General features: G+C 39.2%; 1 protein-coding gene across 1 annotated transcript; it reads right to left on the reverse strand.

Moving 5' to 3' along the window:
* Positions 1-428: 428 nt before the first annotated feature.
* Positions 429-21,800, reverse strand: LOC109044184 (venom protease). The gene is made up of 8 exons (XM_019061756.2): positions 21,592-21,800; positions 20,156-20,232; positions 18,697-18,830; positions 15,473-15,612; positions 12,706-12,886; positions 3,524-3,780; positions 2,428-2,588; positions 429-1,337 (listed from the first exon to the last, which is right to left on the reverse strand). The coding sequence occupies exons 1-8, from the start codon at positions 21,665-21,667 to the stop codon at positions 1,158-1,160; spliced, it is 1,206 nt and encodes a 401-aa protein (XP_018917301.2). The 5' UTR covers positions 21,668-21,800; the 3' UTR covers positions 429-1,157.
* Between the last annotated feature and the right edge of the window lie 1,786 nt (positions 21,801-23,586).

Below are 23,586 nucleotides of genomic sequence, written 5' to 3' on the forward strand. Positions count from 1 at the left end.
CTCCGATTGTGTTTTTATGAAAGCTCTGTGGCATGGGTAATATTCAAATTCCATCCATCTGACAACTAAATCTTTCGCCAATAATTAATGAGACAGAATCTTCAGAGACGTTTCAAACCTTAAAATAAAATTTGCTTGCTTTTGCTTTCTGGAAACGTCTGCTCAGTAAGTTTAAGAAAGTTTTTTTTTAACATTTCACGATTCCTCTTTAACATCGTTAAAATGTTTTGAAACAAGAACCTCAAAGATGTCAAATTTTAAGATAAATTTTTCCAATATGTTCCCTGGAGGAAAGCAAATGTGGCTCAAATGCCAGGGACAGCCGTTGACATTGTTTGGCTTCCAACGCAAGCCTTGAGGAAGATTTATCACCTTCAATTCTCGCCTCTGAAATATTAAATCCAATTTCTTATCATAATCTTGTGATCAGGCGAAAAAGAGAAGATGTGTTATTTTTCTTGTTTTCTTTTTTATTTCACTTCGTTTTTCAAAATTATAATTCAAAAATATCACATGTTCAATCTCTACGCAAATGAATTTATAAATTGTGTTGTGCGATGTTACGCACTTATTGGGCTTCCATTTCATAATCTAGGTATGGAGTTAGTTTTTGGTTGTATCTTTCTTTTTAGCTACAATGAGTTTCTCCTGTTGTAGTTGAAAATCAATGGAATTCTGAAATATTTAGTAGAGAGGTTTTTAAGACTAGCAACTTTGCAACACAAGATATTTATGTTTTCTACTGTCACCATTATTTCGCCATTTTGGTAGAATTCTCCTCCTGGAACTTCATTTATGAGACCATAAATGGACCGCGTGAAACAGAAAGAAACCAAGCCACATCAGCTATTGCCAAGTCGAATTGGGCAATTAAATTTTTTACCGAAAAACGGTTGTGCGGATTTTTCTGCAAATTTCAGTGAATTTTCTGCGTAGTACGAAGCAAATTCCTCAAAAATGTCAAAGGAATCTTCAAAAACGTTCTCTTGTAACAAATTAAATTGCTCTATTGAATTTGGCAATAGTTGATGTGGCTTGGTTCCTTTCTGCTGAACGTAGTCCAAACGCTCTCTTTGTTTAGTCATCCATTAGAATTTGATTTTTCTCTGATAGAAATCCAGCACTTTTTCAGATGAAACTCCGCATAGTCTAGCGCTTCAACTGGTGAACGCTCCCATTTCTTTTTGGGCCTGAGCAATCCAAGGCAGGTAGCTTGTAAGGCGAGTGTACACTCCAGGTTTTCCTTTTGCTGCGCAACCAACTCCCCAAGACACAACACCGATTGATGTCCATCTTCCATCAGGACGCTGGAAAAAGAGAGGACCACCCGAATCTCCCTGCGATAGAAAAATTATGACAGTATTATCATGAAAACCTAGAAGAGTAGGGGAATTTTCGGTCTCCGAAAGCAATCGTTAAACAGTCATGGAATTTCATCTAAAGTGGAGAGAAAGATGCAAATTTTAATTGTGCTGATTGTGCCATCTAATCAAACAAAATAATTTCTGTACTCCTTTTTCAAGACAGTCCCCACCAGACATTAAACTTAGCGCTCTATCGTGTCGTTCAGCAAGGCTCGCCTAACTAATCCTGTGATATCGATTGTTGTGTCTGGTTCCTCTTAGAAAACTGGTGGTGTTTTAACTATTTCGTTGATGTGCTCATATTCCTTGCATTATTTCTCAAAAAATCCTTGGAATAAAATGGACTATGTTAAGCAGAAAGGAACCAAGTCACAAAGGCTACTGTTGCCAACTTTAATTTGGCAATTTAATTTTTTACACAAAAACGGTCGTGCGGATTTTTGGGCAAATTTCACTGAATTTTTTTGCGTAGTAAGAAGCAAATTTCCCAAAATTTTCAAACGAATCTGCATGAACGTTCTCTTGTATAAATTTGTATTTCTCTGTTAAACTTTGCAATAGCTAATGTGGCTTGGTTCCTCTCTGTTCAATGCGGTCCAAATAAAGTTATGACTTGATGCAGAGGCTAGAAAACTTTTTTTAGTTGCGAAGGGTTAACTCTTACAAACTACATGTTCCGTTTCACTCTTGCGGTTCGTAAAATACGTTACCATCCATAAACCATAGTTTTTTCCTTGAAGTTCCATTTTTTTCAAATCAAGAAAATTCGAGGGTCAGTTATAAAAATCAAAAGAAAGCTTGCCTAATTTTACCGTAATTTGCTTGCTTATGCTGCTTGATTTGATTTCAAAATTGTCCTCAACTTGCTTGTTGAAGCACATCAGTTTTAACCACCTTCGAAAAGCTTTCCTGTGTGGATGTTCCTTAGAACGCTAGAAGAAAGTCCGAAATTATTGCTCCAAATGTAGTGAAGTGACATATAACTCATCGCTAAGATTTCTTGCAATTAATGCCTACAACTCTATGCGAGGAAGACATCTTGGTCTCAACTCAAATTTTTTACCTGACAAGCATCCCTGCCTCCTTCATAGGCACTTGCACATACAGTTGTATCGTGGATCACTTGCGTCAACTGGCCTTTGCAGAATTCATGCTCCCAAATAGGAACACTTACTTCTAGCAGGGTGCTGCTGGCTGGTCCCCCGAAAGATGTGGCACCCCAACCTTGAGAACGTAAAGTAAAATTCAGGAAAGTTAACAACTATTGTCAAAATTCTGTCCTGCCCTGGAGTCTCTCTGCATTTACTTTTTAGGAAAAGTTAATAAATATCTTTCGTTACAAATTCAAACTATACTGATATCCATTATGAAAGTTCATCATAGAGATATTTGTTTCTTTTTCCTCCTTTATCGGGTTGTATCAGATAATACTCACTTTTTCTTTTTTGCCCGATTTGAGATTTCGGTTGTCAAATCTTAAACTAAAAAACAATGGCAGTTTCACGATGCGTTGCCGGTGATAATAATGTTTTAACTTCCGTTTCATTGTAATTTAGTTCGTTTTTCGTTTTTTATCACCTGATGATGGCTGTGAAAGCCGAAATGACCATTGTGTTTTAGTTTAAGGTTTGACAACGGAAATCTCAAATCGGGCGGGAAAAAAAAAGTGAGTATTATTTTAAATTATACACATTTATCATAGATTATCACTGATCGCAGCTGAAAGGTAATTCTTTTAAAGAAATTTTCTTTTTTTCCTTTTTTTGAACTTTTGATGTAAAATATGGCATTACTCTGCAAGTACATTTCTATTTTTCTCCTGACGCTGGTGACAGTAATTGTCACTAGTGTGGGATACTAAAATAAGGAAAACCCACTTTCCGTCATAAATTCAAACAATTTCTGTCTAGGCATTTGATAAAATACTTGATTTGACTAATTTGCGAAGTGTATATATATATATATATATAAGAGCTGCTTTTACAATGCAGTTTTGCGCTCTGCGACACCCAATTGCCCTTGACTCATATTCTGCCACAGATCATAGGTAGTTGACACCACCTGATCACCTCCTCCACTCCGTATCACTAACCTTTCACAGGACTTCCACGCCCAATCTTTTGTATTGAATGTGGAATTTAGAATTTTTACATACACACCTGCGACAACAGCAGTTTGATTGACGAGCGTGGTAACATCTTCCGACCGAGGGCTTGGCAGGCAAACTGGCCGCACCATCTTGTTGAACTTGACGGGACGTTCCAAGCTTAGTATAATTAAGTCATTCTCATTTGTAGCTTTATCGTAATCCTCATGGATTTTTGCCGCTCTTACCTTGTAGTCAGTGTAAGGGAATTCATTTGCCTTTTTGAAATTGTAAGCGCCTATTCGTACCATAATGTCCTGCCATTTCAATCTGAAAATGTTTACAGGGTTGAGTTTTGCTCAAGGAATCACTGTTATGCTGCCATGCTAAGAAAAACGTTGTATGAACTTTCAGGCGTTACCAAATTACCTTTGATAAAACAAGAATTTACTGATGCACGTATGAATATTTTCGCTCCAATTTTCCAGATATTTTTATTCACAATTTCACCTTAAGTTCCTGAAAATTTCAAGGGAATATATTCATAACTTTCCTCAAAAATAAACATTTTATCGAAGGAAATTTGGCAACTCTTTAATGTTCATACTGTGTTCTTCCTTAGCACGGCAGTATGGGTCTGTGTGAGATAATTTGACTGCAAGTGCAATCGAAATGCTGATCAATAGCTAAACTCTGCAAGAAAGTCTCGGAATTTCGATACCTAAACACCTACTCGTACTTTATTTCTCAGAGGATAAACAAATCAATATACCTTGAAATTTTACAGGATAACCCTGGAATGGCTCAGCACAATCAGAGAAAGTTTCAAGCTGTTGTGTCGATTGATGGGCTAGGAGGACAAGGCGCATAAGTGCAGTTTTTGAAAAATTGAAACATCAATGATTTCAAGTAAAACTAGTCTGTGAAAAATTTGCTCCCCAGTTCCAATTTTAAGTCAGTTTAAATTTTTTTTCCGCCATAAGGAACCGTGTAATTTCGTAATTTTAAACACGTAGTATTACTCAAGATAGCTAAAACTGCACTTATGCGCCTTGTCGTCCAAGCCCCTCAATTATTAGTTTTCTTTGCATAAATTCTAGTATGTCTGAAAATTGTGATACGTTACAATGTAAGTAAGTGGCTCTTAAGTGCAGCCATAATCACGTATGTGAACCAAGGCAAAAAAGTGCACCGTCATAGCTCATAAGAGGGTTCTTTCCCAATGTCTCTGTGTTTAATTAAGAAAAAATAAAAAAATAAAATAAAATAAAAAAAAATACAAATACAAATACAAATTAATGCTTTGATCAGCACTTTCTCCATGTTGTGGCATAAATTGATGAAACGGCAGAAGTGAGTGAGCAGAGTAGGTGATTTTAGTTTTTGTCTGAGCTTCTAAGGTATTTATCCTGTATGTAAACAAAGACCTAATTTCGTCAGAACGGACTGCGGATATTTTCCTCAGGGTTACTGAATAATATTCATCTTTCCTCCAATTCTTGTCCTCTGCAGTGAACTCTTCAAACTGGATACTTCCGCAGGAAAATTGGATTACATTTTGCAATAAGGATCCATTATCTTTGGCTCTCCCGTAAAAGCTCATATGGATTGCATTTAGCAAAAAGGAACCAGTGGCGTAACCGTGTTTTCAAAATCGTGCAACTTCTCCTTTGCTTTTGCAAATCTTCAAAACAAGCACAAGATTAATTTACACAATTGTTTTACTTTTAAATTAACAATTGTTTTGGTGGAAAGCGAAAGCTATTTGCCATTCTGGGAGATTTTTAGACATTCATGGTAAAGCAACATTTTTACAACACTGTAACACTGGGCCCTTTTTGCTACTTGCGATCCATATCTGCATAGGAAAGTCAATGGCATGTACATTGGTTCTAAAATGAGCCGGAAATAGTGGTTCCTTAATGCAAAATATGGTCCAATTTAAAAAAAAAAAAAAAAAAAAAAAAAAAAAAAAAAAACAAAGTTGGCTGCATAAAGAGCTTGATGCAAAAACGGCTTTTTTCGCCCCCCTCTGGAAGTTCTTCAGACTTTGTCTATTGATTACTCATACTTGAGCGCTTCTTTTCCCAAATTTTCAGACCCCCAAAAAATTTTGGGGGGGAGCTAGGGGGGGGTGGAAGTCAAAACCTGTGAACCTCGATATCTCTTGAACAAAGAAAGTTATCGAGGTCCGGTTTGGACGAAAAATCGTCTAAAATTGCATACTTTAAGATTCTAAAGGTCGAAATCCCGATATCACATTTTTAAGTCAACATATGTGCTTTTTTCCAGTTTTTAGGTCTAGAAAATTTCTTTTAAACGAAAAATTTGCAAAGATCTCAATTTTTTATTTGAACCAAAACCAGTTTTTTAAATTGTTCGTCTTTTTCCGCATCCAACGAGTGGTCCATTCAGCTGGGGAACCAAACGGTTCCGGAGTTATGATCGATTGAAGTTTCCGCTCAACGCGCCGCCGACCGATTTTCGCGCGCGAAAAAAGTCGGATTTGGACTGTTATTAGATCAGATTGAATGTTCAAACTGAGCAAAATGCTTTATTAGGGACTCTTGAGGGTCGCTGAGTTCAGAAATTACCGATACTTCCAAAAAATTCACGTTTTTAAAATTGCAGCTTCGGACAGGACCACTAAGCGGCCGGTCGGCGCTCAGTGGGCCTCTAAAATAGCGCTGCGGAGCTGTAAATTTAAAAACGTGAATTTTTTGGAAGTATCGGTAATTTCTGAACTCAGCGACCCTCAAGAGTCCCTAATAAAGCATTTTGCTCAGTTTGAACATTCAATCTGATCTAATAACAGTCAAATCCGACTTTTTTGCGCGCGAAAATCGGTCGGCGCGCGTTGAGCGGAAACTTCAATCGATCATAACTCCGGAACCGTTTGGTTCCCCAGCTGAATGGACCACTTCGTTGGATGCGGAAAAAGACGAACAATTAAAAAACTGGTTTTGGTTCAAATAAAAAATTGAGATCTTTGCAAATTTTTCGTTTAAAAGAAATTTTCTAGACCTAAAAACTGGAAAAAAGCACATATGTTGACTTAAAAATGTGATATCGGGATTTCGACCTTTAGAATCTTAAAGTATGCAATTTTAGACGATTTTTCGTCCAAACCGGACCTCGATAACTTTCTTTGTTCAAGAGATATCGAGGTTCACAGGTTTTGACTTCCACCCCCCCCCCTAGTTCCCCCCCAAAATTTTTTGGGGGTCTAAAAATTTGGGAAAAGAAGCGCTCAAGTATGAGTAATCAATAGACAAAGTCTGAAGAACTTCCAGAGGGGGGCGAAAAAAGCCGTTTTTGCATCAAGCTCTTTGCAGCCAACTGCGCACCTCTGGCGATTAAGCACAGGGGAGAATTTCATGAGCACCGCCGTCCGACGCGCACTATGGTCCAAAACTCAAGAATAGGGAGAAATTAGTCGGATAATGACTGAAAGATCACGAAAGCTTCGCAACAGATGTGTTTTGAGTCGCTAATTTCGAATTTGACGTCAAATTGCCCACGAATTTTATGGCACGCTGCGGCGCGGTGCGACGTGCTGCTAGCTTGAAACGCCCACTGACGCCTACAAACCTAAGGGGATACTTCACGCATTGCACAAGGCTTGAAGTATCCCCTTAGGTTTGTAGGCGTCGGAGTGCGGTTCGCGCTGGCTGCACGCCGCACACTGTGGTATTTGACCGAAAAACCTGGCCAAAACCTCAATTTTAAATTTTTTTTTATTGGAAAACCAATGTGATATTCGAAATCTACACTGTTTTTTACCCTGGTAGACATGTATATACCATTTTTCGAGTGCCTCAATTTCCCGCGAAGAGACCACGAAGTTACCTAATTCTCAGCGATTATTTTGATATGTTTTGGCGCGCTACTTGTCGATCAGTTTACTTCAACTGTGCGGCCATAAAAGGGAACTTCGAGGATGTGCAACACATTCTTAGGGGTATATTCTACACAACTAACCACAGTATTTTCGAAATTTCCTTTTTTAGTGATTTTCACAGGAGGTTGAAAAGTGGTGTAAAGTAAACGTTTTTTTCGAAATTCAGAGTCCGATTTCTTTTTGCGCTCAACTGCGCTCAAGCGGTTTGAGGCGGAACGTTATAGTCCAAAGTGGGTATTTTCAGGATTCAGGGGTGACAGACTGAGGAAAACTGAGGAAATTGAAATTTTTGACCACAAAGATGGACTTTTGAGCGATTTTCACAAACATGAATGGGAAAAATTATGTCGATACCAACGACTGAAATTGTATTTTTCAAACAGCTCTGACCCATTTAGTACCAAATTGGGTGATATTTGGTCATGCAACCTGTTTCTCTGGCCCCTACGCCCTCGAAAGAGGGATAAAAAAAAATAATTTGAAAGCGAATGGGAGGGTCACTTTAAAGTCTTGCAAAAATGTTTAATCCGTTATCTAACAATCTCTTCGTGCATTATCCTTGAGTATAGACATATTTATGCCATGTTTTACTTTTACAGACAAATTTGAGTCCATGCGGCCGCGGGGTGGGGCTTTAAAAGTGGCCCTCTGGCACCATGAAATTACGCTGGGAGGCACATTTAAAGCCTCGTAAAAGTGAGATATGTGGTTTTGTTACGAATTTCGCAGTGAAGTGCCCTCACTTTGAGATGTGGACCATGGGTTAGGAAGGAACCCATCAAAATGAATCATTTTCACAGGTGCTTTCTGCCCTTACAATCGTTATTCTTATTATGATAAAACTCATTTTCATCTTATAATTTAACCTCAAATCATCATATGGAGGTCCCGGCACTTTCATACTAGCACTAATTTTGATTCAAAACTGTCAAAAATCTAATATCTAGAATGATTCATATTAATTTTTTTGAGAAATGTACAATTACTCCTCAATGTGAGAGATCGGCTGTTTCGTCAAAAATTTTGAAGTGACAGTGACTTACGCTGTTTTTAAAACAAAAACCATAAATGAGGTAATAGAAAGTCCTTATTTCGAAAAGTAGACCATAGGTGAAGGAGAAACTCGTCTAAATGCACCGCTATAATCAGATACTTTGCGTCCTTTTAAAGGCTTTTTGGAGGGCTTCTTGCACCCTCTTTATAAACTCTCCGTAAATTGTCATATGATGTGTTAGGTGGTTAAATTGTGCATATTATCACTTAAGAAGAGGTACTGATTGTAGAATATTTTTAAAACTCGGCGATATCTGGTGATAAATAGTTTTGGCCAGCTTTTCAGGTCCAATACCACAGTGTGCGCCGGCCGCGGCTCTCCCGGCGGGCGGGTGGTGACCGATTTCAGGTGGGGAGAGCTTCCTGGCAGAGAACCTCGTGTATCGTGTAAAGTTTTTTTTTGTTTAATTGTTTATAATTTTCGACTTTTAAAATTACACACTGGTCGTATGAAGTAATCACTGAACTCTCAACGCTAGATGATGTGTTATTATGGAGGCGCGGGTCGTGCGCCATGCGCGCTGCGGACGAAAAAATGGAGAAAATGGAATGAAAGGGAGATGTTGCATGTGTGAGGGATTTGCGATTTGACCATTGATTCTTATGTAAAAGTTCGCGAGAAACACGATGGTGCCATTGGTTAATTTCTCTGAAATCAACTCTTAAGGTTAATCTTCAGCTGTAGTTCCGAAAAAATCCACCACGTCGCGCTGCTAAAATCCGACTCCGAAATCAGTGATTATTTAAATATCACAATAGGTATCTTAAATTCTAAGATTCATAAGTTCTAGCAGCATACGTCTGGAATCCTTAGAAACAAACGCGAGCTTTGAAAGTCTAATAATAAAAGCTGTAAATTGATCCCAGTTTCTCTTACGGGATATCTGTAAGTGCGAGAGAGACAGCTCACGGTGGGAGAGAGATATCTGCCAACTGCTGAGAGCGATCAAGCGCGATTGGTTGCATCAAGGTCATCATGCTTAACCCTACTTTTTTCTGGGATCAAATTGCAGAGCTTCAGAAATGACTTTTCACGTTGTTTTTAGGGTCAATAGGCAGAAGAATATTATAGCTAGAACTTATTTATCTTCGATTTAAACAGAAATTCCTTCAACTTTTATAAAAGCTCAAGGACTCACGTGGTGCTGTACGGACTCTAAAACACAGCGGTGGCGCCCCCTGCGCGGAGAAATTTCTTACTTCACGCAGCTGTAGATACACCTTAAGCTCAAAAACAGCTCTCAAGTTGAGGCCAAAATGGAGGGGATATTCCACCCTACCCTGAGAGTCCACCAGCAAATACATAAGCAGTGATGCCGTGTTTTCAGTTTTGGAGTCCCCAAATAAAGTGGCAGCCCTGTCAATGTATTTGCTCCCTATCTTTGCATGGAGAGTTTGTTTTTATGTAGAGATGGACTCTCAGGATAGCGTGGGATATCCCCTCCATTTTGGCCTCAACTTTAGAGCTTTTTTGAGCTTGGGAGTTGATTTGAGAGAAAACCAGTAGCACCATCGTGTTTCTCGCGAACTTTTACAGAAGAATCAACAGTCAAATCGCAAATTCCTCACACATGCAACATCTCCATTCTCCCCTGTGCTCTGTCGCACCTCTGGGGCGAGGCCCGTCAAATTGAATTTCCCGCCATTCTTTCAAACACGTAGCTCCGCCTTGCTCCCGCGGCTGCTTTACCGCCCTGCGATTGGTAGTCTTCCAACCAATCCCTAACAGCGATGACCTACCCGTATTTACTGCAAGCTCTTAGCCAGAGTTGCAATTTTTCGTGAAAAAAAAAAACCTTGAGCCGTGTGAAATATTTCGTGAAATTTCAGATAAATATTTTTCGAAATTAAATGCAAAATTAAATAAAAGGCGACTGGTTTTTGCTTTTTGGTTTTTTTAGTGCGTGTTGCATACCCAGCTCCTGAGCATATGTTTCATATTTTTCAAATTTTGTGGAATTTCATGAAATATTTTACGGAAATTTTCAATACCTCGTATTTTTCATTTCACCCGTGCAACCCTGCTCTTGGCTCTCCAACACTCTAAATTTTCATTTTTTTCTCACAGTTCGTTCGACTGATGGATTAATTTTCACGACTTTTGCGGCTATTGACACGCGATAGTCCCTAAATCAGCCCGCTCTATTCATCAGATTTTGAAAATATTACCAAGGTTTTTTAATTTTATTTTACGTGATAAAGGTAGTTGTAGTTCTTCCATTTTAACAATGTACGTAAAAGTTCACATTTTGTTTAAAGATCTACCCTATTAGCAGTGTATTGCTATAAGTTGCGATTTGATCGGAGAACGTATTGCGATTTTATCGATCGTCGATTCATCGAGAACTGCGATTTCATCGCATTTTGCAATAAAATCGCGATTTTATCGACGGCAACTTATCGCAATACCATCGAGCAATAAATCGTGATAAATCGAAGTATAATTTGGATTTTATTAAATGCAATTGTAGAGAGATAAAATTGCCCCAAGATTGAGGATTGTCACTTAGATTTTGATGATCCTAGCGATTTAACCGCCAAAAATTCGTAAAAAAAAAAAATCGCAACTTAATTTCAAAATATCATGCATGATTTTTCCGTTGAAAATGCTACTTTGCGTACCGGGCCGATTTTCATTATTTTTTATTCTTACAGGAGAAGCTATTCCTCAGATGAGCTCGCTGTACTTCATTGGACTACATTTTACAATTTGGAACTATAATACCTGGCTTATCTGTAAAAAGACGTAAGTGCATAAAGAAAACTGATAGTGCATACGTTGTTTCTAAACTGAGCCAGAAATTATAGTTCCTAATTGCAAAATGTAGTCCAATTGACCTACGGGTCTCAGAGGGCAAGAAGTGCCCTTTGGGGGATGTAGTGCTGTTGATTTTTTCCCCAAGAATCGATCAAACCGAAAATATCGATTTTCCCCCAAAATCGATTGAATCGAAATTTTGATTTTCCCATCAAAAATCGATTAAATCGAAGATACCGATTTCGGCAAAACATCGATTATTCGCAGAAAAATTAGGACCGAAAAAGCGATTCGCAAGAAAATCGATCGTACTGTAAAAAAATCGATTTCCAGAAAAAGTATTGTGCCGTTCGTTTTTCCTAAAGTCTCGCCTCACTGAGCGTTAAGTTTTATTGTCCCTTGAATCGGAACAATGTCAACGACTTCCTTTAGTTTTAAAGAATAACATAGACTTACTAGCTGCCTCCCTAATTATTCAGGAGTAAAATTTATGTTCGTAAAAAATTGAAAAATGTATTTTTGTGAGTAAAAAATCGATTCGATTCAATCGATTATTCGACAACGACTTCCTTTAGTTTTAAAGAATAATGTAGATTTACTAGCTGCTTGCCTAATTATTCAGGAGTAAAATTTAAGTTCGTAAAAAATCGAAAAATGTCTTTTTGTGAGTAAAAAATCGATTCGATTCAATCGATTATTTTGTGCAGAAGATCGCGATCTCTACCAAATATCGAAAAAAAAATCAACAACACTACTACTACCGTTCTAAGGAAGAACGCCGTATGAACATTCGAGAGTTGTCAAATTTCCCTCGATGAAATGTTCCTTTTTGAGGAAAGTTATGAATATTTTCCCTTTTTGTGACAGTTATGACATTTTCTGAACTTTTCGGTCGAATTGCGAGCAAAATTAACTGTAAAATTGGCAGAAGGATAGTTTGCCATATAGAGAGAAGTTTGCCAGGAAATTCGTGTTTAATCAAAGGAAATTTGGCAACGGCTGAAGGTTCAAACGGCGTTCTTCCCTAGTGAGGCAGACTATAGGGGGTTGGGTCGCGTGGCGGCCAAGGGCCGTGCCGCGTATACCCCCTTGCATGCCACCAACTCACCCCCTTGCATACCACCAACTCACCCCCTTGCATACTACCAACTCACCCCCTTGCATACCACCAACTCACCCCCTTGCATACCACTAGAGTCCCTTTATACTGAGAGTCAAGACAATGCGAATCCATTTCTGATTGGTCAACCGGATTTTAGGCCTTCACAGTGTCACAAACGGGAATAAAGATTACATTTTCACCGATTGCAAAGATTAAAATCTAGAATGGACCGAGGAATTTCGGGTTCGACAAGGAACAAACGGAATGAGAGAAGGAACAGAGAAAGGAATTTAAGAATGAGCCGATCAAAGATTACGAAAAACGTTCAATTTGTGTAATCTTTATTCCCGTTTGTGACTCCATGAGGGGTGTTGTCTTGACTCTCAGTATAAAGGGACTCTACATACCACCAACTCACCCCCTTGCATACCACCAACTTACGTATTGAAGCAGTGTGCAGCACTGATGACGTGTGTTTCTGTGATGAGGACGGCGCCACAGAAGTGAACCCACGACCTCTTGAATTTCTTGTACTGCATGAGGGCGACCATCCATGGCCAGTCGTTGTAGTTAGCCTCTCCTGCATTTATCCTGTCTGTTTTTTTCCCATTGCTACCACAAACTGTAACACCAAACCCAACGAGTTGAGTGAAAAGATACCAACAGAGGTTAACGTTATTTCACCACAGGGTATCTACAAGTCCGGAAAGTCCGGAATGGTACTGATTTTTAATGGCAGTCCGGAAATACTGAAAAAGTGCGGAAATTCCGCAAGAAGGTCCGGATTTTTATTCATTTATGTCATTTTGGTCATCTCATCTTGGTACTGTGACAGCAACCTGGTAAAAATTGGCAATAGAATCTGTGTTCCAAAATACCATAGACGTACAGCAGGCTGTAAGATTTCCAATAGCTTCTATAGCCGGCTACACAATTGCTTATAGCCTTTTATAGCCGATGGCGATTAATCAACAGCCAGGCGATAAAGTGTATGCTAATCGTTACTAATTACGGATGCTAGGTCTTAGTGAGTTTTTGGAATACTGCTCTCTTTTTGGGCCGTAGTATCTTGATTTATTTTGCGAGGAAAGCTCCGTACTTTTGATGGATGCCTGCCATTCCTAATATATTAGAGCGCCTACAGTTTCGTATGATACTGTGCAATACCTCTGGTGTGAAATAGTTGCTTCAAGCGCCGTGGCAGGCGGGCAGCCAGCGCGAACGCGCATTGGCGCCTACAAACCTAACAGGGATACTTCACGCGTTGCGCAATGCGTGAAGTATCCCTGTTAGGTTTGTAGGCGCCAGCGCGTCGCCGCTAAGCTTTGTGTTAAGCTCTAATATTTAATCTGGCGGAGTCAGCGTTATTCAACTCATGATTTTGAAATGTTTGCACAACCCGTATGGATTATTCTCATTTTAATTGATGAAAAAAAATATGTGTTAAAGGGAAATATAATTTGTGTTTTGTAAATATTAAGGTGGTTCCGTATCAAACTTAATTATTTCCAAAACACACGAATTTCTACACAATTTCCTATAGCCTTTTATAATCGATGGCGAAAAAGCAACAGCCAGGCGATAAAGTGTAAAGCCCGGCGATAGGAACTATAGCCCGGCTGCATAATTTTTTATCGCTTCGTATAGCCCGGCCGTATGATTTTCTCCGCATTCTATAACCAGCTATATGATTTTCTGTAGCCTTCTTTAGCCGGCTATAAGAATTCCCATGGTATTTTGAAACGCAGCTCTTATCGCCAATTTTTACCAGGGCGTCGCACTATACCGAACACAGCATGACAACGTATTATTTCTGAAACACAATTGCTCGAATCAGGCGATCCGGTCGGTTGCTATGCTACGGAACTCTTTATTTTATGGCTTCTGGGAAACGTCTTAGAACAACAGCGATTCAGTCCAGAGTTCTTCATGAAATTCAGATCCAGATATTATCGACGCATCGAAGGGCTCGCGATTTAAGGCAATCTTAGCCCGGGATTATACTGCCGTGCCAAACGCCGTATGAACCCTTAGACGTTGCCAAGTTTCATCTGGTAAAATACGAATTTTCCGGGAAGTATGACAAGATTTTTCCTCCAAATTTTCAGAGAATTCTACTAGCAGTCTGATCTAAACTGTCTGAAAATTGCAAGAGAAAATATTCACAACTTTCCTCCCAAAAAAAACATTCTGAGGGGGCAATGTGGCAACTATCGAATGTTCATACGGCGTTGTTTCTTAGCACGGCAGTATACGCGACAGCGGTTTTCTGTACGCGTGTTTAGTGCGATTTCATAGGTGGAATGAATTGGGAGATGTGTCTACTCATATCGGGCGCCTTAATTCCTTCTTTTGTGACGTCTTTAGGAGTTTTCAAGGGACAAGACTGGGGGACGAGGATAGCCAGGCAGCCGAGTCTTCAAGATGTAGGTAAAGCCGTTTGACGAGGAGTTCGAATTGTTTGATCAGTTCGACTTGAGTTTGGACAGGGTGGTTAGTTCTTAAAAAGTCAAGACTAAACCTAGAAAAGTCAGGAAATTTGGCTGCGGAACCTTTTGAAAATAATTTTTATAGCCCCCCGCTGAAAAAATTGAAGTCAGAGAAAAGTCAGGAAGTTTTATCTTCAAAAACCTTGAAAAGTCTAAGGGAATTTTGAAAGCGGAGAAACTTCGACCATACAAGAGTCCTATTCACTATTACTATTACTACTATTACTACTACTACTACTACTACTACTACTACTACTACTACTACTACTACTACTACTACTACTACCACTACTACTACTATTACTCATCCTACTACTTCTTGCACTTACTACTACTACTACTACTACTACTACTACTACTACTACTACTGCTACTACTACTACTACTACTACTACTACTACTACTACTACTACTACTACTACTACTACCACTACTGCGTGTCGCTCTTAAAGCGCTTCTGTGCGACACCCAACCGCAACCCACTTAGGTTTGTTGGACCAGACTTTATTTTTCTTTCTTTTTTGGCAATTTTCTGTTATAATAATTGATGGTTGAATAAAATTATTCCCAATGATCAATGTAGGTATGAGGCAAATTTGGGACTTTTTCGCGAGACTGTTCAACATCCAACCGAGGTTTCTTTGTCAAACTGATTGCCGAATATGCTTCTCACTGATCATATGTTAGTCCTCTAAAAGTAACTTGCAAACTATACTCACGATTCGATTGGGCGAGATTTGATTGCGCGCTGTTGACGATTCTCGAATCGATCGGGCTCTCCCGTGATAAAATCTGGCGAGTCGATAAAGTCTTTGATGCCGAGTCGTCTGGGCAACACACGCCAGCGTAGAGAGCATTTCTAGAAAAGGAAGGAGTAATCATGAAATTAACCCAAGTAGCATTTCTCAACGGAAAAATCGCTATATATCGCGATTTCATCGGCGATAAAATCGCCAGGATCATCGGCATCTGAGCGATTATCCTCTCTATTATCGCGATAAAATGGCGCTTTTATCGCCCGACGATTTATCACGATATTGCCGAAACAAAAATCGCGATAAATGGCGATTTAATCTCGATTTTATCGACGGAAATTGATCGCGATTTTATCAAACAAAAAATTGCGATGTGTAGCGATTTAATCGCCGTACATCGCAATTTTTAATGCGATAATATCTCGATATATTGCCACCGATATAATCGTGATAACCAAACAATAAAATCGCTAACCATTGCGATCACTGCTACTTGGGAAATGAAAATAATGGCAGGAGTGCCACAGTCAGGGAATACCGGGAAATGTCCAGTGGCGTGGCGTTCTTTGCGGTATATCGATTGTTATGTCATTTAAACCTATGGAAAAGGATCGATAAACAGGGTGTTCGTAGCGAACACCTTAATAATCGATTCTTTAACATACGTTTGAATGGCAAAACAATCGATACATCGCAATTCACGCCACGCCACTGGAAATGTCAGGGAATTTCTAAAAGTCAGAGAAAATGACAAAAGTGTCAGGGATAAGTGACAAGTCACCTTTCTTCGCTTACTGTAATGGGTTTGACATTTCGAACAAAACAATTTCCCCGAAAATTATTTCTAATTATGTTTTTCTACCATCTGATATATCTGCAATTATTGGAGATGTTTACCAAAATGTGCCAAGGAAATCCATTTTTTAAATTCTGTGGTAACCCTGTGATGAAGTTATGAGGGAAGTGAGATTTTTGATCCCTATTTCATCGGAAAATGCGAGAGTTAAATACGGATTATATCGACGGTGTAAGTCCGCAACTACGTATCTTGGTTTGCGACGTAGCAGATTTCCCATCGCACTTCATTTTCAAATTGAAAAGTACTCAACAGCAATTCTAAAAAACGGGCGTGATTTTTCTACTCGTTGCGAAGAAAATTCTGCGAAAATTTCCAGGGACGATGTCGATTTGCTCTTTTTCAAAAATAAAAAAGGAATGAAATAGGAATGGAGATTTTCAAACACCGCAAACGAGATACGTGGTTAAGGACTTACCTACACCGTCGATATCCATCAATTTGGCGTGGAGTATAATCTATTCCGCCCCACGCCGTAGAAGGTATATATTACCCTAGAAGCAATGGCTTTTTAAAAAAAAAAAAATTGAAAAACCTCCAAATTTCAAAAACACGACTTCCAGAAAACTGTATTAATTTAAAATTGCTCGATTTTAGAAAATCATTTTTGGGATTTCAACTCAGCGAGCGATCTCATTGCGCTTCGCGAGAAAACACTTCGTTACGCTTGACGGTTTCGGCTGCACTGAAATTGTTAAAAAAATTCTCGGAATATCAGCTGCAGTTTTTCTACACAACGCCGCAGGCCCGAATGAAGTGCTGCGTTCAACTGAAATTTTAAGTTTGTGTCTATACAGGGCCGGATTTACCTTCTTTCCGCCCATGGGCCGCCTGTATTTCCCCGCCCCCTTCTCATTCGTTTTACAACATCAATAAAAACCATCAAGTAAACGTGCCGGAGGGGGAGGGGTGCCTAAGGTGCGTTGTTGGACACATCTTTTGAGAAAGCCCTGTCGACACTATTAGCAAAAGTTCATGGAACTTTGCGCGAAAGTTAAGTTCCGTGAACCTATCTCTGTGTGGTCAAAGCCTTCCATTTATCAGAAATGAACGAAAAAATTATGAAAGAACAAACATAAATGTGGTTTAATGGTTTTAACTTCCACCACCGCGCCGCGCAGACCACACTGTGTTCGGCGCAATGCGAGAAGTATTCCTACAGTGTTGTAGGCGCTGTGCGTTTCACGCCGACCGCTGCTGAGCGCAGTGTGTTTGACGCAATGCGTGAAGTATTCACGCAGGCTTGTAGGCGCTAATATGTGTTACGTGCCGATCGCCGCGCCGAGGGCTTCTGCTTTTCTTCTCAAGTCCTCGTCATCATTTCTTTCTAAGCCGCGCCATTCCAGGCCAAATTGCGTGTTTGGTTTCTCTCTTAACTCGACTAATTAAAGGTGCTGTCTCTTGTATTACCGAAAGACGACAAAATTAGAAGTTTCTCTCTTAACTTGACTAATTAAATGTGCTGTCTCTTGTATTACTGAAAGACGACAAAATTAGAAATTATGATCCTCTCAGGAAATGAGAGATTTTGTCGCGTTTTCTCGTTTGTAATTTTTTTTTTCTATATCCGATTTTTTTAATACCTACATTTAAAAACCTTGCAAAATTTGCCGCCCCCTAGATTTGCCACCACGGGCCGCGGCCCATGTGGCCACCCCCTAAATCCGGCCCTGTTTCTGTATAAACTTCCATTTTAGTAACATTAGCATTACATTTCGCAATGAGGAACCACTATTTCTGGCCCTGTTTAGAAACAACATACATGCAATTGGTTTCCCTATGCAGATATGTGTTTTTATGGAAGAGCTAGAGATAGTGGTTCCTTATTACAAAAATGTAATCCATTTCATCGACCTGCTCACGTATTCAATACTGCCGTGCCAAGGAAGAACGCCTTATGACCATTCGAGAGTTGCTAAATTTCCTCAGATAAAACATGTGTTTGCGAGAAAAGTGTTGCATAGTTTCCCTTCAAATTTTCAGATATTTTAGATAAAATTGAGAACACAATTGTCGGAAAATTTTTTTTTAAAAAAAAAAAGGTTCACAATTCTTCGGGTAAATTTGGCTTTTATGGAAGGAAATATGGCAACATCTGAAGGCTCATATGACGTTTTTCCTTAGCACGGCAGAATGAAGGGCGAAAAAAACCCCGATTTAGCGGAGGTTTTTTCTGCTTAGAGGTCGGGGTCAGAATTCAAATATTTCCTTGCGAGAAATGAAGTGTTCGCGGATTTTCTGAGCCACCACAATCAATATTTGAGCGTATTTTAGGATTTTCAAAAACCGCTTCGCAAGAATACCTCGCCACGCTATTCGCACGTGTGCTTACTTGACATCGATGACGCAAAAATGTTTGATGTTTTCTCTATATTTCTCTGTGTACTCCGGTATCAGGCAATCCTCCAGGTGACGGCAGTGCCCAGTTCTATTATTTGGAGCCGCGCATTCTTGAAAGTCAATAGCCTGTAAAAAAAAGGAAAAGGGTTTCAATTATGATTTTCCTTTTTTCTTCCAAAAATGCTCAATAAACATTTCGTACAAACATGTCCAGTAAAATTTCGGTGGGGAGGAGGGATTAATAGTAAGTGAAATATATATAGATGGAAACAAAAATGTTAGAACGCCGTGACTGAGGTATGCCATGTCATGGCAAGGTAAGTATTTTCGAAGTTTGGCCGCAGGCATGCAGCGGCAAATTTAGTTTTCCAGCACTAAAATTGTGTAATTTTTCATTAAAATGTTTCCAAATTTAAATGATAAACGGCTTCCCGCGAATTCGAATTTTCGACTAATTTAACGTCTAAAGCCTGTGTCTTATTATCAAAATACCTACTCCATCAAAATGTCAAGGTAAAATGCTGCGATTGGTCCGAGTCATCTATAATAAGCCAATCTTAACATCGGACCTTGATATTTTGATGGCTAGCTTTGATAGTGTGACACAGGCTTGAGGTATCTCAAAAAGTCAACGCTTTGCATAACTAGGAGTGCTGAGGAGCGCGCGATGTGAATCACGTAGAGCATTGAGTTTCCATGAGCGGATGGTTTGTATTCACGCATCAGGAATCATTTAATATCTTTGTAAGAAGTTGATTTTGGTAATTTTTGTTGTGCGCATCGTGTTCTACGTGAAATTTTGGTGAAGAAACATAAATCAGAATGCTGAAACTCGTACCTTGTCTAGTGGTCCGTTCTGTAGGATCGCAGTGCCACTATTATTACCTCCTTTGTTCATTGCAATCACCCGCTTAATTCCACCAATAGAATTGCTCCGATTTCCTTTGTCTATCGCTTTGTCTATCAATTTCAATAATCAGCCCGAAACTCGTTAATTCTTATATACGCTCTAAGGAGAGTGAACCAAGTCCCGCCACGGCAAGGAGTCAGATTGATCCACGGCTACTTTTCTATCCATGCGTTAAGGTCTCCCGATATATCCCCAGAACCAGTGGCGATTCTTGAAAGTTGGGAACACTGTATTTCCTCCATTTAAGTGTATGTGAAGCAATCGATTCTGCCTCACCGAAAATCGATATTTTTAGTGGATTTAAATGGAGAAAAACAGTGTTGCCAACTTGCAAAATCGCCACTGTCCGTAATCAATGAGGAAGGGTGTAAAAAAAAAAAAATGTCAAACTTATTTTTTATTAGATACATTGTGGTCATCGCTCTGAAATTATTTCATAATCATATCTTCTATCTTATTTTCTTTTTTGAAACATCAAAGTACCCCCCCCCCCCTCTCTCTCTCTCTCTCTTCCTTCTCGATTTTGAAAAATATTCCTCACCTGCGCTTGACGTTTTCTGACGTCACCGCGGACGCCGTCTCTCGCTGTCTCTTCGTCACCAAGCTCTTCGATTTTAACTGCGGAAAACAATTTTTTGAAATATTTTATCATGGAACAAATAACAACAAAAACAAACTGCCAATAAAAGGGACACCATGTACAAGTATCACACGCCGTGGCGATACTTGAATGTTGGCATCACTGTTTTTCTTCCATTTATATGTATGTAAAATAATCGATTCTTGACGAGGCAGCTTGCCGCATGTAAAATCGATATTTTCAATGGATTTAAATGAAGGAGTAACAGTGTTTCCAACTTGCAAAATTGTCACAGATCAATTTTTCTTCTCTAAAAGCAAATCTTCTTTAAAGCTTGTCATCTTTTAACCAGCCGTGCCTTTTCCCATAATTTGATCTTTAAGCAGGGAAATTATTCAATTTGAATAATAGAGAATTTGCAGGTGTCTTAAATTCTATGAATTTCATGTCTAAAATGGAACTACTAAGAAAACTGAGCACGACGATATCCTTGGCTTCTAAATTGAATACCAATTGGAGGAAACATGACAAAATAACCTAATCTACCAAAATATATGAGCTTCAGTGGAAAATGCCGCCAAATGACATCACAAGGCGGCACATTCTCTCACTTTTAAATCTATTTTTCTCCGATTTACCATTTCACAAAAAAATTATGAAAAATACTGAGCGAACCTATCTCATTAAGCACTCTCAAATGAAGCAATGAAAGGATGTGTCCCATTAAGGAGGGTATTTTGGCCTTATAACTTCGGTCGAAAATTGAAACAGCTTAGAATAATGTCATGTATGGTCAAATCGACTCTTAATCATCTACCTTGTGAGAACTTGTCCTTATTTCAGGTGGTTTTCAAAGGTTTCTGCCTGATTTACCAGCGCAAAGTAGTGAAGTTTTGCAGTTTTCTCGAATAATTGCTCATTTTCGGTCCTAAATTAGATTGTTTATGTATGAATACGAGGGACTACCACTCTCTCCTTTGAATATGTTGTAATGGGTGTACTGAAGATTAACATATTCCAATAGGAAAGTGGTAGTCCCTCGTATTCATACATAAACAATCTAATTTAGGACCGAAAATGAGCAATTATTCGAGAAAACTCCAAAACTTCACTACTTTGCGCTGGTCAATCAGGCAGAAACCTTTGAAAACCACCTGAAATAAGGACAAGTTCGCACAGGGTAGATGATTAAGAGTCGATTTGACCATACATGACATTATTCTAAGCTATTTCAATTTTCGAGCAAAGTTAGGGCCAAAATACCCTCCATAATGGGACACATCCTTTTTGTGTGCAAACTTTCCATTCGCGAAAACTCATTTTATTTGAACGTATACTTTTTTTAATTTTTTGTTTATTTTTAAAAGAAAAAATCGGAAAGCTGCAGGAAAACTTACAGTTTTGCGATGGGCGTGTCGGCGGGAGGGTGGCGGAGAGGAGGGGCAAGAAACAGAGCCCAAAAAGGAGATGCATGACACCTGGATCTCGGCGCTCGAGACCCGCGTGGACTGATGGACTGGTTGTTCGCACCGCGGAATCACAGCTATCAGCAGCACAATACCCGGCCGACTGATTCAGGACTGATTACCCGGTTTACCTTCACCATGCTCCCTCCCTCGCCCTCGATGAGCCTCGCGACCTATCGAGTATCGAAATCGACCCTCGGCCTACGCTGCGCTATCCCGGGGGTCGAAACTAGAATTTCGAGAGGTCGATGTATCTGCAGCTCCGTCGCAGGATTACAATGTTCTGATGTGTCACGGATGAGGCAGTCTTCGAAGCTTTTTCTCTAATCATTTTTCGTGGCTCCAAAAGCGCCTCGATAGTTTCACGTCTTACTAGGGTCGTGGAATATTGTTAGAATTAATTTTAAAATTTTGCACGAGAGCATTTGTAGGTGTACGCCGTTCCTCGAAAGGGGACCATGGGCGTACGAAGGGGGGCTTGCCCCCCTAGAATTGATAATAGTATAATCTGCCCCCCCCCCCCGAAATTGTGGATGATGGGAAAAAAACTTCATCGAGGGTGATTACCTCTCGTAATATTGAGTCTTACATGAAAACACTGTGTTCATTCAATTATTATTTTCTCAAATTTTCATCACGAAAGCCTCAAAATGCGTCCAGATAGATTTAAAATTCCAAAATTTTTCCAGTTGTTTTGAATGCAACAATTTGAAAGTATTTTGAGCTGATATTAAAACAAAGCGTCATTATTCTGCAGAAATTGATGGAAAAACTCCGTCGTGGAAGCATCAAAATGCGTCCAATTAAATAGAATTACAATTTTATAAAATTTCCCAGGGAATACCCCTCCCCCTCCCCCAGCAAAATGACCTAGATACGTCTATGAAGGGAACCAAGTGTAATCAGCTGCCTTAAAATTACATTAGAATTTTATCCTCTACTACAAAATACTCTAGTCTTCATACAAAAGAAAAGCTAAAAAGGTTTTTTTTTAAAAAGACATTTTGGGAATTTGCTTTATTCTGCATACCGCAGAGAAAATTCACTGGATCCTGCAAACGATTCGGTAAGACCGTTCCTTGTAGATGAATAAATTGTCAAATAAAATTTGGAATTTGCGATGTCACTTGGTTCCACTGAGAGAGACACTGCTCTAATGTTCATTAACTTATTCATTCAATAACTTATTTGCAATAAATGTTCCTACTAGTACTCTTCAGCTGCAGGTAATTTCAGGAAACAGGGTATTTTTATCGTCTCCAAATAATCAAGTATGCAATTTTCCAAAGTGATGAAAGAATATACACGCTTATGCCATTTTCAAGGTATGAGAATATGAGCAAAACAAAAAAAAATAAAAAAAATTCGTCCGTGTTAAAGAGATCTCTTGGGCATGGATAGTTGCTCTAAAAATCATGCTCAGGATACAACAGATACTCACATCCTACGCCTGTATGCAATTTTTCAGCCACAGAGATATCTTTGTAGTATAAACGAAGAATTGAAAGCACTCTGCCGTTTGAGATCCTCTTAGAAAAGCCCACCGTTGTTGCGTTGGCGCCGCACTGCGCGCCGGAACAGACAAAACGCCTTCAGTCCCGTGCGTATGCAACACGGACATCCATAGAGCCCGAATAGTTGCATCCGGAAGTTAATCTAGGTGTTCGTATATCATTCGATTGACATTTACTGAGGAGCTTGGAAGAAAAGGCGCGTAAGTGCAGTTTTAAACAAAAATTGACTTGCAGTGATTTCAAATAAATTCAGGTTTGAAATAAAATCTGTGAAAACTTCCCCGGTTTAATTCAATTTTTAAACATGAAATTGTGAGTTTGAACTCTCTCTACGCTATAAGGCTTCGTATAATTTAGAAACTTTAAACACGTTTTTCTCGAAATAGCAATTACTGCACTTATGCGCCTTGTC

The sequence above is a fragment of the Bemisia tabaci genome, chromosome 9 (genome assembly GCF_918797505.1).
Source record: "Bemisia tabaci chromosome 9, PGI_BMITA_v3".
Classification (NCBI taxonomy): Eukaryota; Metazoa; Arthropoda; class Insecta; order Hemiptera; family Aleyrodidae; genus Bemisia; species Bemisia tabaci.